Source organism: Saccopteryx leptura, chromosome 6 (assembly GCF_036850995.1).
Source record: "Saccopteryx leptura isolate mSacLep1 chromosome 6, mSacLep1_pri_phased_curated, whole genome shotgun sequence".
Taxonomy (NCBI): Eukaryota; Metazoa; Chordata; class Mammalia; order Chiroptera; family Emballonuridae; genus Saccopteryx; species Saccopteryx leptura.
In genome coordinates this window covers 4,011,815-4,028,526 of record NC_089508.1, presented here as the reverse complement: position 1 = coordinate 4,028,526, position 16,712 = coordinate 4,011,815, and the positions used below count along the sequence as shown (strand labels likewise).

The window sequence follows — 16,712 nt, the reverse complement described above, 5'->3', positions numbered from 1 at the left end:
CCCTGCCATAAGGGACCCACGCGGAGGGGGACCAGGCAGAGGAGTGCGCGTGGTGCTAGGTGTCACCCCAGGACTACCCTCCAGCGTAACAGCTGAGACCTGCCATGGGCCCACCCTTCCACCGGAGCAGCCTTCCCGTCTCACTGCATCCCAGCTCCGAGCTAAAAGCCTACTCTTTATAATTTATGTCCTGAGACGGTGAAGTGACAGGCGAAGGAATGTGGAAGTTTTCATTTAGTTTATGCCTCAGGATTCTCTCTCACCCTCTGCATGGGCATCTCCCCTGGCCCGAGGGGCACCCTGTCTAAGGGGGTGCGGTGCAGGGGTGTGGAAATCACTGGTTATGAACACTTGCGGTTTTGTCCTCGTCGGTGTCATTAGTTTATGTGACACATTTGTTGAGCGTCTGTCATTTGCTGGGATACAGGGGAGGTGGAGGATGCCACGCCCCCTCTTGGCCTCTGTTCCGCCCAGGATTACAGTGAGAGGTCTGTCTCAGAGTAGGCCAGGGGGGCCAGGGCAGGCTTGTCCAGCCCCCAGGAGGCCATAGGCCACTCCCTGCCATCAGGGCTGCTGGCCCTTGGAGACAGGTGGACCTGTCATTCCTCTTTATTGGCTGGTATCTTTAACACTGTTGGCCTCTTACCAGGATTAGTTGATGGCCAGGTGAGATGAGGCGTGGAACCCAACATAGTTAACATTAACACTGTTAATTAATGCTAATCCCACAGGGTGGAGATGAGGAAATCAGCAGATCCTGGGAGTGGGGACCTCAGGGGTCCAGTAGCGATTTCATTGAGCTCACCTCCCCACACATGCACACACACAGTCCCTGCTGTCACGCTTTAGGGCCCCCGAGGCCCAGGGCTCTCCCAGGTCCTGGCACACAGCTGTGGGTCAGACGTCATGTGTGAAGAGTCCAGATTCATCGTAAGAGAGCTCGTGTCTAGAAAGAACTGCTCGCATCTCTGAGACGTAGACATAAGCTAGAAAGGAACGTGCTGTGTCCTTGCCAGGTCTGCACCGCATGTTCTTAGCGTGTCCTTGCCAGGTCTGCACCGCATGTTCTTAGCGTGTCCTTGCCAGGTCTGCACCGCTGTCTGCTGGTCCACAGTCAGGGTTCAGGAGTCTGCCTCTGGCCGTCTCTTGTTCACCCAGTGCGTAAAAGCAGTTATTTTCTCTGAAATGCTTCCTGTCCTTGCACTTTAGATAATGAGCTGCTATGTTGCTGGAGCTATTGGTCACCAGGTATGTGCCGTAAGATTGTTTAACATTTAGGATTTCCAACCAGCAGGGCTATTCTAAGTGGGAGATGAAATGACGTGGTGTGAAACTCATTTGTACTAGCGGTGAGTGTGGCTTTGTTCCCCACAAGTATTCTAGAACGAGGTTCTAAGCAGGAAAGGTCAGGCTATGTGGGAATGTGTGTTTATTCCTGGGAGTTTGCTGTCTTACTCTTTCCCTATAAAAAAAGCCAAGGCTTCAAATTCAACTGAGCTCCCAGGTTCCTCTTCCGTGTCACCTGTCCCAGGAGGTGAGCACGCATTCCTGAATGTCCATGTGTGTCCACAAGCAGCCGTGGGCCCTGGGGAGCCCGAGGCCCAGGTGTCAGGCTGCACCCTGCTGTTCTGCCGGAGCCGGGGCTGGGACCGCTGTGCCCTGCAGGACACTCCCTTCGCTGCAGAGGGCGCTTGCCTTCATTAGGAGCCCTCTGCGGAACCAGTCCCTCCCCGCCCTCCCTTAGGTCACTGTGCGCACCCTCTCCACTGGCCTCGTGCCCTGCCCGCTGGGCCTGGGGGCCAGACCTTGGCTCCAGTCACTGCTTGTTGAAATGAAAGTATCTGGCTTATAAAACCACACTGTAAGTTCCTGGCCTGACCTGTGGTGGCGCAGTGGATAAAGCGTAGACCTGGAAATGCTGAGGTCGCCGGTTCGAAACCCTGGACTTGCCTGGTCAAGACACATATGGGAGTTGATGCTTCCAGCTCCTCCCCCCTGTCTCTCTCTCTCTCTCTCTCTTTCTCTCTCCCTCTCTCTATCCTCTCTAAAATGAATAAATAAAATAAAAATTTTAAAAAATAAAATGAAATAAAAACACACTGTAAGTTCCTGAGAAAGGGTCAGTAGGGGCGGAGTTCTGTGGAGGGAAGTTAGGAGGAAATGAACATCACCCTGTTCTACGATGCAGATACAGGCGGGCTGAGGAAGCCCAGAAACACCAAACAGGGGGGCGGTCTCTGCCGTCAGAGGGAGGGGAAGAGAGCCTCAGGTTTGGGGGGACACCCCTGGCTCTGGATCTATCTGCAGGACCTGATTCCTGAGCAGATTTCCACCCCGACCTTGGCCCCGGGGGGGGGGGACAGTCTTCTCCTTCAGGGAGGAGGAACTAGACTGGGTGGGGCACGCCAGGCGTCACAGGCTGCCGCGTGGGCGTTTCCAGGGGGGCCCCTGGTTGTCTCTAAGAAAACATGTCTAAGCGGAAGTGTGGATGTAGAAACCGCTGGCAAGCCTTAACGTCGTTACCACATCTCTGTCCAAATTAGCTCAGCAGGCAGGGCGCCTGGAAGAGGGCGGCCCAGTGTGCCGGTGACAAGAAGGCGCCTTGCTGCTTCTGGCTGTTTCCCTCAGTGCCACCCAACAGAAGACCCACGAGGTGGACAGCGCTCAGTGTTCTGAAACAAGTGGTCACTCTTGGTGACCTCGTGCTTCAGAGGCCTGTCTGATTTGCATTACCACTATCCCTGCGTCCCCTTGACATCAGATCGTGTGGACCGCGTGAGGGGCCTCGGTGGCTGTTATGAAGCAGTAGCCACTGAGAAACCGACCAAACGCACAGCACATGTGCCAGAGCTAAATAAACCACAGCGTCTCCCAGGCGGAGCTGGTGCCAGGCGGAGGGTAAGCCATTCTTTAAGGGTCACCAAGAAAGAGAAAGGAAAGAACCGTCCAGGGGAAGACGCAACTTCATTTGGGCAGTGTTAATGTGGAAAATGTATATATTAGCATGACAAACTGTGATACTTGCATCTTCACATTGAGAAATGTATTGTGCCTGGCTTGTGGTGGTGCAGTGGGTAAGGTATCGACCTGGAGCACTGAGGTCGCCGGTTCAAAACCCTGAGCCTGCCTGGGCAAGGCACATATGGAAGTTGATGCTTCCTGCTCCTCCCCCTTCTCTCTCTCTCTCCCTCTCTAAAAATGAATAAATAAAAAAAATTTTTAAAGAAATTTATTGTAACTGCAGATCATCAAGGTAGGAAAGTTGGAGAGGAGTCACTCAGTTTTGAAATTACATGGATGCTATGGGTCAGGGTAGAAGTCAGTCTCGTCTCTTCCTCTCCATACCAGTGGGTATTGCACTTAGTCATGTTCAGCGTGCTTCCAGGTGGTGGAAGTTTGCACGGACAGAGCAGAGGGACCCCTGCTGCTGGGCCAGTGCCTGAGGAGCCAGAGCCCCGGGCCATGGCTGCCTCTAGAGGAGACAGGGACAGTTTCCTGGACTGGCCTTCTCCTTTGAAGTAGATCTTCCTGCTTCTGGCATCTTAACCTCAGTGCCTGGGTCCCTTCTGACCAGATCTCTCGTGTTCCCAGGTCAGAGGGCACCACTCACCTGCTTAAAAGCCCTGTGTGTGCTGCTCCCAGTGTCCATCCCAGTACCTCTGACGGCCGGAGGCAGTTACGCAGTTTCTACAAAGAGCTTGATTTTATCTTGAATTTGTGTAGACTTTGTGTTCTACTCTGATGCATGTGGCATTCTTTGAATATAAATAGGTTTCAGATTATGGTACCTCCCAGTTAAATTACCTGAATTTGTTTCCTTCCGATTGATTTGTTCATTCCACAGATATTCGAAGCCCCACTGTGCACTTGCTCGGTGTTAACTACAAGGGCTCAAGTGGTGAACAAGACAGAGGCCCTCCTCTGGACATGCATGGTGAAGGCTCCAGCATGATCAAGTTAGGGTTTGTAAATGTAAGCAGTAGTGTCCTCGTTTAAGGCTTTGTCTTTTGGGGGGAAATCGATTTTCCAGGAAAGGGCACCCTATTTCCTTGGTCCTGTCACTTCAGGCCCTCTGATGTGGGAAGTGGGCACCTGTAGATCCGCCATCCCCTGCGTGGGTCTGCAGGCCCCAAGCAGGCGGGCCACAGCATCCTCGGGCCCACGTGGTCCTGCGCACTCTCCTCTAGGGCCGAGCTCAAGTGCCCCCCCAGGAAACCCTTCCCTCAACCTGCATCCCTCCCCCTGTCTCCTAGGTCCCCATTGTACCTCCCAGGCTTCAGTCATCGTCCTGCTTGCTTCTTGCATGTTTTAGTTATTGTTTTCCTTTTAAATCAAGTATGGTCCTCCTCCTCAGCCACGGGGGGTACATTCCGTCATCCCCAATGGATGCCCGAAAACGTGATTAGTGCCAAACCCTACATATACTGTGCTCTTCCTGCACACACACCTGTGATAAACCTTGGATTATAAATCATGCACCATGAGAGAGTAATAATAACTGCTAATAAAATAAAGCAGTTACAACAGTCACTGTAATGAGCACATGACTGTGTTTTCTGGAAATACTGTACTCTACTCACCCTTCTTGTGATCACTTGGGATGCGAGTGTCTGTGTGATGAGGCTGGTGAGTGAAGGACGTGGGCCTGTGGCGCAGTGTTCGGCCTGAACACGAGCACTGTGACACCACGACTGGCCATCTGGTGACTGAGGCGGCTGCTAAGTGACTAACGGGCAGGCAGCACAGACCATGTGGCCACACTGGACAAAGGGAGCAGTCGTGTCCCGAATGGGACAGCACAGGAAATTATCATACTACGCACAGTGGTGCATGGCTTTACATTTACAGATTGTTTATTTCCTGGATTTTCCACTTAGTATAATATTTTTGGACCTTGGTTGATTCCAGGTAACTGAAACTGCTGGTGAGGGGGGACTCCTGATCACGTTTTAATTTATCTGCGTGTTGTCCACACCTGGTACAGTGCCTGGCGTGTGTGCCGGATCCACTTTTTAAGTTAAATCCTCCTGACACGGGCTGCGTGTTCAAGGCTGGAGCCCACGCAAGACTCCAGTTCTGTCTCTGTTGCTTCCGGCCCAGCACCTGAGAGCTGAGCAGCAAGTCATACCCCAGTTTACAGTGTACAGTCGGAGTCATGATTGCTGACCTTTTCTTAAAGGGAGAGGGAGAAACCTGATATAATAGAAGAAAAAAACTAGAGATCATTTAGAACTTCGTCCTGATTAGAAAGGGGTTTTGTTTTGTTTTCAGTTAAAAAAAAAGATATCCCAAGCTTTAATTCTTCGACAGAAACACGACGTAGGGGAATGTTAGAAAACGTGTTGGGACTGTTTGTGTGTATTTCCATTCCCAACCAAATCAGAGTCAGTTTGGAGGTTTTCAGTGTTGACTCATCTAATGTGTTGTGGACTGGCTTACGTGTGCGGGCAGTGTGCCTGGGCTCTGTGCCCGGGGCAGCTCCGGGGTCACACCAGCTGGTGACAGTGGTTGCCTTTGGGAGAAGAGAGGGGTTTTTGCCACATGCACATACTTTGTAGCCTTTTTGATTTGAAATATAACTGACATGCCGACGCCTATAAAATAGGTGAGGAATAATTAATTATAAAGCCAGGACTCGAGTAACCATCAGCCTGACCAGGCACGCAGAAGGCCCCTCCGGGTCCCATATAGGATTCCAGATGCCTGTTTCTTTGCTTTATATAAATGAAATCGTGCTGAACCAACCCTTTTTATCTCGCCTCTTTCATTCCACAGTATTCTGTAAGATGTATCCTCACTGTGTGTGATTGTACTTTATTCATCTCCACAGTCGTGGGGCGTTATAGATCACCCACTGCTGGTGGACACTGGGCTGCTATAGATCACCCACTGCTGCTGGACACTGGGCTGCTATAGATCACCCACTGCTGGTGGACACTGGGCTGCTGCTGGACACTGGGCTGCTATAGATTACCCACTGCTGCTGGACACTGGGCTGCTATAGATCACCCACTGCTGCTGGACACTGGGCTGCTATAGATCACCCACTGCTGCTGGACACTGGGCTGCTATAGATCACCCACTGCTGCTGGACACTGGGCTGCTATAGATCACCCACTGCTGCTGGACACTGGGCTGCTATAGATCACCCACTGCTGCTGGACACTGGGCTGCCAGCCCTGCACACGTTCTTTCACATACTCTGTGCACATGTGTGTGAGCCTGGCTGGGTCACATGCCACAGGCACATGTGTCTGCCCTGCACTTGACCTCACCTATAGTCCCGCTCAGCACTCCCAACACTGGGTGTCTGTCCCCAGACTGTTTAAGGATAGTCAGTCTGTTGGGTGTCTGGTGGTATCCCATTGTGATTTCAGTTTGCGTTTCTCTAGTTATTAATGGGTGACGATCCTTTCATGTGTGATTAGCCATGTGGGTGTATTTTGTGAAGGGCCTGGTTAAGACTTCGCCTACTTTCCTTTTGGTACTCTGAATTTATTGGAAAAGTTAGTACATTCTGGACACGAACCCTTTGGCTCTGTGCATTCAAGTAGCTCCCCTACTCGGTGGCGTGTCTTTTCATTCTTGGTGGTGTCTTGATGAAGAAAAATGTTTGATTCTAAGTAGTTCAGTTTATTCATCTTTTCATGATTCCTGTGTCTGTACCTGAGTCCTTCTCTGCCTCATCCTCTGCAAAAGGTGTTCCGTGTTGTTTTCTAAAAACACTAGAGCTCTGACTTTCGGAGCTGTGTTCTTTTACTCACCTTTTACTTTTCTTTGTCATGTGATCCAGCTTTTTTCTTTCCTTTCCTCCCCACCCTTTCCTTTCTTTCCCCTTCCTCCCCCCCCTTTTTTTTTGTCCCTGGGTGCCTGCTTGTTCCAACACCGTGCATTCCCAGACTGGCCTTCTCTGCTGTTCTGTAATCCAGTTGTCACCTGTCAAATATCCACACGTGCACCGGCCAGCATGGACTCTGTTCTCTGTGGCCTCGCCAGCCCTGGCTACGTTCAGTCAGTCTCGATTTCTGGAGCAGCAAGTCCCCCACCCTGCTGTTCCTCTGCAGGGGTTCCCTTGCATTTCTAGGTACATTGTAGAGTCCACCTGCCCAGTTGCACAGTCTCTGTGGGGGTAGGGGTTGGGACAGCATTGCATCTGTCAGTTGGTTCCCGGATCTGGGCGATGTGACCGCAGACTCCTCGTGCAAGCATCATACTCGGCATGATGGTGGCGCGGTGAGCGCCTCCCCAGGAGACGGGGCAGAGAGGAGGCTCCGCTCTGCACACCTCTGTGCAGCTCGGGCAAGGACAGCGTCGGCATCTGCAGATGAGCGGGTGGTATCACGGAAGACTGGAAGGTCGGCAGATCGTTCTCAGAATCAGTGCGTGGAGGAAGGTAGCTGGATACAGAAGAAACACCCAATGTCATTTTTTTCTGTATTACAGCAGCAGCTAGCAAATTATCTTTTTAAAGATACTATTTGCAATAATACCAGAACACAACAAATACCTAAGAATGAATCTTTAAAATATGATGTGTAACATGTTTTTAGGAAAAAACTATAGAACTTTTTTGGAAGACATTTAAGGAAAACTTGAGCAGTTGAAGAACTAGTCCATGTTCACGGGTTGGAGGACTCGGTATTGCAAAGACCTCCACTCGCTCCAGATCGATGTGGGACGTTAAAAGCCCTGCATAGTCGAGGCATGGAGCAGAGCAAGAGAAGGGCTGGCTGTGACACACGGTCTCGTCCTGAGGCTCCGTGGGGCGGTGCCAGGGGCGGTGACCGCTGCCGACGAGCGCCCGGGCCTGTGGACACCCAGGACGCGGGAGGAAACGGTCAGCTCAGAAAATGGTGTATGTGTTTTCTCTTTCAAAAACATGATAATATCACTGAGCTTTTGTTTTCTTAGGCAGGGGACACTTGCCATCCGCTGTTCCCTCCTGTAGGAAGTAGAGCTAAGTGGAATTGAGTACATTTTTAATGAAGAACCCCAGATTTACTCAGAGTTGTTACTAGTTGGATTTAACTTTATTCCTGCTCATTTTGTACCAAGAATAAATGCGTGAGAAAGACACGTTGACGCCACAGCGGAAGGCGTGGTTCTCCGCTTCGGAGCGGTTGCTGGTTTGCTTGCATCTTGTTTGAGGTGTCACTGTGCTCACGACCTGCACACTTTCACAGGCCCTCGGGGGCCCTCCCTGAAAACGGAGCTGCTGCAGCTGCTTACCAGTATTGTGTGTGTGACCAAGAAGTACGGGGACCCTCACGAGCGACCCTCTGGGACATCAGAATTGGCGTTCCCTCTTTTTTGTGGCTCTGCCTGTTTCGCTGGGGTCACGGTTCTTTGGAAGAAGCCATCATCTACATACAGAACGTGGCTCTGCTTCATGCAGCTCGTGCAGAAACATGGCCCTTTCTGGACCCTGGACTCTTTCTCTTCACCACCAAGACTCGTCATGTAGAAGTGGGCCTGGCTTGTTTTTTTTAATCCTCTTTCTGTCACAAGCAAGAGTTCCCACGATGCCTCTATGCATAGGGCAACAGTGTGTTCATTCGGCCTTATCACATCACATCCTGTGATTTGGTGATAAAGATGTCTTACGTGACGTCACGTCTGTCAGCCCCTGTAAGTGAGGTGCACATTGCTGGCAGCCCCTGTGCAGGTAACTGTGACGTGATTGGCCGTTTCAGATTCCCGTGTGCACGCCACGTGGCTCCTTCCTGCCTCGCCCGGTCTCCAGCCTGGGTCGCACATGCCTGGCCACAGAGCAGGCTCAGGCACGCACCTCCAGTATGTGTCCGTTTGTGTAGTAAATGTTAGCATTTCTGACTTCTTTATTTGCAGTAGAAGGCGATTTATGTGGACATTTGTTGTCACCTTGGGTAACTCCCGGGGCTTGCTCCCACTTTGGAGGCCAGGAGTCAGTGGAATAAATCCACTCTGTGTCACTTGCTCTGTGCCACTGATGCCTGGTGGCACCAGGAACACCTACTCAGCCAGAAATGGGTGCTCTCACCTGCTCTGAGAGTAACCTTTACTAAGCATCTCTATTCAACATTGATTAACTACAGGCTTTCCTTTAGTACATATGTTCTTTGTTGTTGTTTTAGGGGGTTTTTTTTGTGTGTGTGACAGACAGACAGATAGGGACAGACAGACAGGGAGAGAAATGAGAAGTATCAATTCTTCATTGAGGTTTCTTAGTTTTCATTGATTGATTTCTCATATGTGCCTTGACTGGGGGGCTCCAGCAGAGCGAGTGACCCCTTGATCAAGCCAGAGACATTGGGCTCAAGCTGGTGAGCTTTGCTCAAACCAGATGAGCCTGAGCTCAAGCCAGCAACCTCGGGGTTTCAAACCTGGGTTCTCCACATCCCAGTCTGATGCTCTATCCACTGCACCACCGCCTGGTCAGGCTAGTAAATATGTTTTTAAAAGAATAATACCTACTTTTTTTTTATGAGAGGAGGGGAGATAGACTCCCACATGCACCCTGACCGGGATCCACCTGGCATCCCCCATCTGGGGCCAACCTTCAGACCAGTCAAGCTACCCTCGGTGCCCAGGGCCAGCGTTTGAACTAATCGAGCCCACTGGCTGAGAGGGGAAGAGAGAGAGAGAGTAGGGGGATCAGAAAGGGGGGGAGAAGCAGATGATCATTTCTCCTGTGTGTCCTGACCGGGAATCGCACCCAGGACATCTGCACACCCATCCTACGCTCTACCACTGAGCCAGCCAGCCAGGGCCAATGTGTACATTTTTATCTTCACCTTCTTTGTGTTATTTCCAATGCCAAGGTCAGTGCCTTCTCCCCTTCTCCCCTGCGGGTTTTGTACAAGGGTATGCATACATTTTGCTCCTGATATCTTTAAGGATTGACTTTGAAATATATGGTCTACTGGAAAGTTCTGTCCGTTTTTGGAATAAAACAAAATACAAATTTTTCTTACCGTCAGTAAACTTTATTAAATAATATAATTGCCATTATTATTAATGATTTCTTGCCAGCGTGAGGGCAATTTGTATATCCCATTTTTGAAAAATGTTTCATCTTTTGGTGCGAAAAATTGAACCAGTGCTTGTTTAATATCTTCTTCATTTTTGAATTTTTTGCCCTTCAAAAAATTTTGTAAGGACAAAAACAAGTGATAGTCGGAGGGTGCTAAGTCCAGGGAATATAGTGGATGCGACAGACATGCTTCTGTAGCATTTCTTCCTTGTTGAAATTCGTAAAAATTACAGTGGCATAAATGAACTTTATCTGTAGCCATGGGTACACTATCGCTTCACACATAAGACTAACGTGAATCAACTTTGTTTTAGTTAATTTGCTATGTCAGTATGTATACATTAAGTGATAAAAATAGAGAGACACACATGCGCCAAATAAACATGTGCTTACCTGTCGAAACTTGTTGGGATAGAAATGGACAGAACTTTCCGGTAGACCTTATAATTGGGAAGCATCCCAAGTTCACCATAGCAAACTGATGAAAATACTAGGGGGTGGGGAGGTGATGAGATTGACACAAACATGAGGTACTTTTGATATTATTTGTGTAGAAGAACATTACAGGTCTTAACTTTCAAAATAGTAAAAGCATTAATACTAAGACTATTAGCCTAAATGTGGTAGCCTCTTTTATGTTCCTCTTTCTCTTAGATCAACAATTTCAACGTAGTGGGGGGCTTCTCAGTGCTGTCGTGGGGCCTTTCCCAGCAGGCGTCCTTTCTGCACCTCTCTTCAGTGGCAGGGCCCTGTCCTTGGGCAGCTCCACCCTGCAGGCCACACTTGAGTTGTCTCTGTTCTGTTTCGTGTTGTGCTGTTTAGTTGATACTCTCTGTTGGGATCAGGGCTGTCCATTAACGTGTTCTAAAACAAGTGAGTTAGTGTTATTAGTCTGGGTACAATTTAAAATTAAAATAAGCCACTGTCACTCATGGGCAGAATTCAAAATCCATTACTTTTTTTATTCTGCTCCAAGAATTAATTATAAGAGTTGGGTCAAAGCTAGGGTCGTGATTTACTATGTCGGAGTCAGGTGGTCTTGAATACCAAGCACTGAAGTGTAATATACCAACGGTGTCAGTCCTGGTTAATTTTCGCATTCGGTTCACATTACACGGACAGCCAGGAGTCAAGTACAGGTCATATTCTGTCATACCTTTTTCCTTCCATCAAGATTAGCAATGCTAATTTGTAAAGACTTTATTTTTAATTAAAGAAATAACTCATTTATACTGTTTAAAAAATCAGAATATGGCCTGGCCTGTGGCGGCACTGTGGATAAGGGGTCGACCTGGAACGCATAGGTTGCTGGTTCAAAACCCTGGGCTTGCCTGGTCAAGGCACATATGAGAAGCAACTACAAGTTGGTGCTTCCTGCTCTTCCCCACCTCTCGCTCTCTCTCTCTCTCCAAAACCAATAAATAAAACCTCTCTTTAAAAAGTCAGAGTGCACGAAGGCCTCGAGCATGTTCTCTGGTTCCTCCACTGGGTTTTCCTCCTGGTGGTGCAGCCCCTCACCCAGCGCAAGACTGTCTCCATGTGCGGGCCAATAAGAAGCTAATTAAGTTGCATTCAAATCATCTATGGAGATATTTGATATGGACTAGGACTGCATTGTTTGTATTGTGCTCAATTTGATTGTTACGATTTAATTTTACAACAGTGAAATTGTAAAAAGAGTCAAATGAGGTTTTAAGAAGTAAAGAGAGGCCCTGGCCGGTTGGCTCAGCGGTAGAGCGTCGGCCTGGCATGCGGGGGACCCGGGTTCGATTCCCGGCCAGGGCACATAGGAGAAGCGCCCATTTGCTTCTCCACCCCCAACCCCTCCTTCCTCTCTGTCTCTCTCTTCCCCTCCCGCAGCCAAGGCTCCATTGGAGCAAAGATGGCCCCGGCGCTGGGGATGGCTCCTTGGCCTCTGCCCCAGGCGCTAGAGTGGCTCTGCTCTCGGCAGAGCGACGCCCTGGAGGGGCAGAGCATCGCCTCCTGGTGGGCAGAGCATTGCCCCTGGTGGGCGTGCCGGGTGGATCCCGGTCGGGCGCATGCGGGAGTCTGTCTGACTGACTCTCCCCGTTTCCAGCTTCAGAAAAAATTAAAAAAAGAAAAAAAAAAAAAAAAGAAGTAAAGAGAGCTGCCTGACCAGGTGGTGTGGCCCAGTGGATAGAGCGTTGGACTGGGATGTGGAGGACCCAGGTTCGAGACTCCAAGGTAGCCAGCTTGAGCGCAGGCTCATCTGGTTTAAGCAAAGCTCACCAGCTTGGATCCAAGGTTGCTGGCTTGAGCAAGGGGTTACAAGGCCTGCTGAAGGCCCACGGTCAAGGCACATATGAGAACAATCAATGAACAACTAAGGTGTTGCAACGAAAAACTAATGATTGATGCTTCTCTTCTCTCTCCATTTCTGTCTCTCTGACCCTATCTATCCCTCTCTCTGACTCTGTAAAAAAAAAAAAAAAAAAATTTAGTCTGCTCTTCCTTCTTAATTGTAAAGGATTTGGTCTGGTGTTTTGGTAAGAGCTGAATCTTTTTTTCCTGGATGTTGGTAGCTGTCCTGTGCATCAGACTGGCCTGTGCTGGTGGTGTATAGAAGACTTCTTTGACACGGCCCGGCATGGCTCCAACATCACTTTGCACCCCGGTGCCCTGGTGTCAGAGTGTGTGGTGCCGTCACGTCCGTGCTGCGCCGTGGGGTGGGGTGGCGGCTGTGGGCAGGGCCTGCAGGCTCTCAGTGAGTGTGCTCTTCCGCACGTGCGACAGCGGTGCCTGCCGGGCACTGTCCTTCGAGGGCTCACCGGAGGCGGGTCCCGAGCGAGGGGTGTCAGGGTGGTTTAGGGGTAAGCGCAGGCTTCTCAGCTCCTCCTCTGCAGTCCTGAGGAGTGAGAATGCCAGGAGGTCCCAAACACGCACTCTGTGACCACAAAACGAGCTTGTGTTCTCAAGGTAACCCTGCGACTGGAGGGCAAGCCCAGGGTGTCCAGCGAGGTGTGAAGCGGGGCAAGGAGGACATTCGGAAAAGGAGAGCTTTTCATTGGAGAGGGCTGGATGTTTGAAGGTGGAGAGACCCCAACGTGGCAGTGACGCTACTCGTTTAAAATGGCTGGATGGTCCTTGAGTAGTCACAGTGTTTACGAATCAAATTTTGGTTCCTAGGGGTCTCCTAAGTATCCCACGGGCAGTATGTCTGACTGCCCCTGCCCTGCCACACACAGGGCAGGGGCAACAGGTCAGTGCAGGTGCAGGCATCCAGTGACAAAGCTGGAGAGCGTCACCTGGCACCTCCCCTCAGTAGTTCTCGTTGGGGAAGAGACTGAGCAAGGTGGCCAGCTGTGTAAAGCACAGGAGGGCCAGCGGGCTCTCAGTCCCACCTCTGCTCCCACCAGGGAGGCGAGGCCAGCAGGAGACCCTGAACAGGAGGTGGGCGGTCGGGGGTGGGGCCGGCAGAGGTGGGCGGTTGGGGTGGGGCGGGCTAAGCAGGTGAGAGCCCGGGGCACGCCCTGAGGGGGTGTCTGTGGCAGTGGTCTCCTCAGCTTTGCTCTCGGGCCCCCCTTCACACTCAGCAGAACCATGTAGGACCACAGAGAGTCTTTGTGATGTGGGTTTAGCTACCAATACTGACCTCATTCAAAAGAAAACCACAAAAATGTTTAAGCATTATTCACTAATTTATTACCAAAATGACAAGCCTAATTACATGTTAACAGAAATAGTACACTGTTATGAAAATAGCCATGTTTCCTAAAACTAAAACAAACTGAGTGAGAGGGCGGCGTTGTTTTCTATTTTTGCACATCTTGAACGACTTCATGGGAGATAGCTGGATTCTTCTGTGCGGCTGCGTCCCGTCTGCCGCCGGCTTTGGTTGAAGAGTAGGGAGACGTGATTGGGAAGAGGGGTATTTCAATAGCCTGCTCAGATCACTGTGGGTGTTTTCGTTGATATTACACCAAAAGCTTCTTTTCTTTTTTTTTAGCACAAGAGAGAGAGAGAGAGAGAGAGAGAGAGAGAGAGAGAGAGAGAGAGGCAGGAAGGAAGGGATGATGAGAAGTATCGACTCATAATTACGTCACTTTAGTTCAAGGGGCTCCAAACTTTTTACACAGGGGGCCAGTTCACTGTCCCTCAGACCGTTGGAGGGCCAGACTATAAAAAAAACTATGAACAAATCCCTATGCACACTGCACATATCTTATTTTAAAGTAAAAAAACAAAACGGGAACAAATACAATATTTAAAATAAAGAACAAGTAAATTTAAATCAACAAACTGACCAGTATTTCAATGGGAACTATGCTCCTCTCACTGACCACCAATGAAAGAGGTGCCCCTTCTGGAAGTGCGGCGGGGGCTGGATAAATGGCCTCAGGGGGCCGCATGTGGCCCACAGGCCGTAGTTTGGGGACCCCTGCTTTAGTTCATTGATTGCTTCTCATAATGTGCCTTGACCAGGGGGCTCAAGCCGAGCCAGTGACCCCTTGCTCAAGGCAGAGACCTTGAGCTCCAAGCCAGCGACCATGAGATCATGTCGATGAGCCCACGCTCAAGCCAGCGACCTCAGGATTTCAAACCTGGGTCCTCAGCATCCCACATTGACGCTGTATCCACTGCGCCACCATAAGTCAGGCCACAATGGGTAGTTTCTTGAGGGACCTGCAATTCGGAAACCACATCAATAAGCTGTCTGTAATCCAGAGGACTCTCTTGCACTTTGAATGGCTCTGTTGTCCTTGAATGATACTGAAACTATTTATTGATCACTTGGAAAATACTGGTCACTGAGTTACACAAATCTTCTGCGACAGTTTGCAAATCCTGGAAATAAATTCCACTGGTAGAGTCACCCCGATCTCCTCCTCACCCCGGGGAAGCTGTCGCGCTCACCCTGGCAGCTAGTTCTCCACGCTTCCTGGAACTCTGCAGAGTCACACAGAGCTTCCTAATTTTGCAGCCCTACGTTGACCCTCTAGACCCGCTTCTTTTTTTTTTTTACAGGGACAGAGAGAGTGTCAGAGAGAGGGATAGATAGACAGGAACGGAGAGAGATGAGAAACATCAATCATCAGTTTTTTGTTGCAACACATTAGTTGTTCATTGATGGCTTTCTCGTATGTGCCTTGACCGTGGGCCTTCAGCAGACTGAGTGACCCCTTGCTCCAGCCAGCGACCTTGGGTCCAAGCTGGTGAGCTTTGCTCAAACCAGATGAGCCCACGCCCAAGCTGGCGACCTCAGGATCTCGAACCTGGGTCCTCCGCGTCCCAGTCCGACACTGTCCACTGCGCCACCACCTGGTCAGGCTATCCCGCTTTTTAGTCTTGTATCATTGTAAGATTGCATGAAACAAATGTGTAAATATGTGTAAGAGCTTTTAGGATGTTACCTGGCCCCGGTGAGCACTCAGTAAACAGTAGTGATGGTTATTTGTGCTGCTCTGTGTTGCTGTCACCTGTGATGTGCTTGACCGCAGCCCAGAAGGAGGAGTGAAAGGTGCTTTGTGGAGCACGGGGTGGGGGTGGGGGGTAGAGACTCCTGCTGGGGGGTGACAGCTCATGTGGGCAAGCTTCAGACTTGCCCTGTCGGGTTACAGCGGCAGGAGACCCAAGGGCGCGGCCTTCCAGTGACCTTTTCTCACTGTGCTTGCACCTGCACCTCGTTGTCACATGGGTGGGGCTGTCCGGGCCCCTCCTTCTCCGGGTCTTGTTCCCTTCTCATTTGCCTCTTGTTCCCTTGCCCACACCGTGCCCACTCAGTGCCTGCATGTGGTAACTGGCACTCAGATAATATTTGAATGAATGTATTTAGAGGGACTTCATTTTGAACAGCACTCAATGTGGTTTTAGACTTAAGTGTAGAAACTTTATCATGTGAAGCACGTGATTTGAGCAGAGACTAGTGTTTTTCTCCCTTTTCATTTAAGGCTTGTTTAACCTCTATTCATTCCTATTCCATCTCTTTTTTTCTTAATATCTGTTTATTCAAAATAAAAATAGTAGAAGGCTTTAGTGTTTCCCAGTAGTTTGGGGTTAAGCGTTTTTGCGATCAATGTGTTTTGCTTTCTGTTTCTCAGATGTTCCTCCTGCTGATCAAGAGAAGCTTTTTATCCAGAAGCTACGTCAGTGTTGTGTCCTCTTTGACTTTGTTTCCGACCCACTAAGTGACCTAAAGTGGAAGGAAGTAAAACGAGCTGCTTTAAGTGAAATGGTGGAGTACATCACCCACAACCGGAATGTGATCACGGAGCCCATCTACCCAGAAGTGGTCCATATGGTGAGTGGCTGCCGCTTAGCCCGCGTGCCCCAACCCTCAGCGACAGCCAGGACCCCGGCGTCTTAGGATGCGCTGTGGCGTTTGAGCCTAACACGACACTTCCCCTGAAGAAATCCTCCTCTTCCAAAGTGTGTACTTGCCTCTTGAAGAATGAAAATCTCCGTAATGCGTCCTGGCTTAGAGAGAGGATAACAGTGAGGGGAACCAGGTACTTCCTAGGGACCAGCTAAAGGGTTAACTCATTCATCCGCACAGTTACCCGACAGGGGAGAAGGGGAGAGCTGTTATTTGTACTTACTATGCTCTTTGCTTTTTTTGTTCGTTTTTTAACACATAAAACCTTAATGGAATAACGCCCATACATAATGTAGAAGTAAACGTGCTCTCCGTCCACATACAGGAGCATTCGAACAGTGGGGCGCAGTGCAGACAGTGATGGGA

At 49.9% G+C, this 16,712-nt stretch overlaps 1 protein-coding gene across 5 annotated transcripts in view; it reads left to right on the top strand.

Moving 5' to 3' along the window:
• PPP2R5C (protein phosphatase 2 regulatory subunit B'gamma) overlaps nt 1–16,712 on the top strand; it is a 162,051-nt gene that overhangs the window by 82,526 nt on the left and 62,813 nt on the right. For all 5 annotated transcript variants that reach the window (XM_066388019.1, XM_066388017.1, XM_066388020.1 and 2 more), the window contains one exon: nt 16,072–16,271. In XM_066388019.1, coding sequence (XP_066244116.1) covers nt 16,072–16,271 — 200 coding nt within the window. The remainder of the gene's footprint in view (nt 1–16,071; nt 16,272–16,712) is intronic.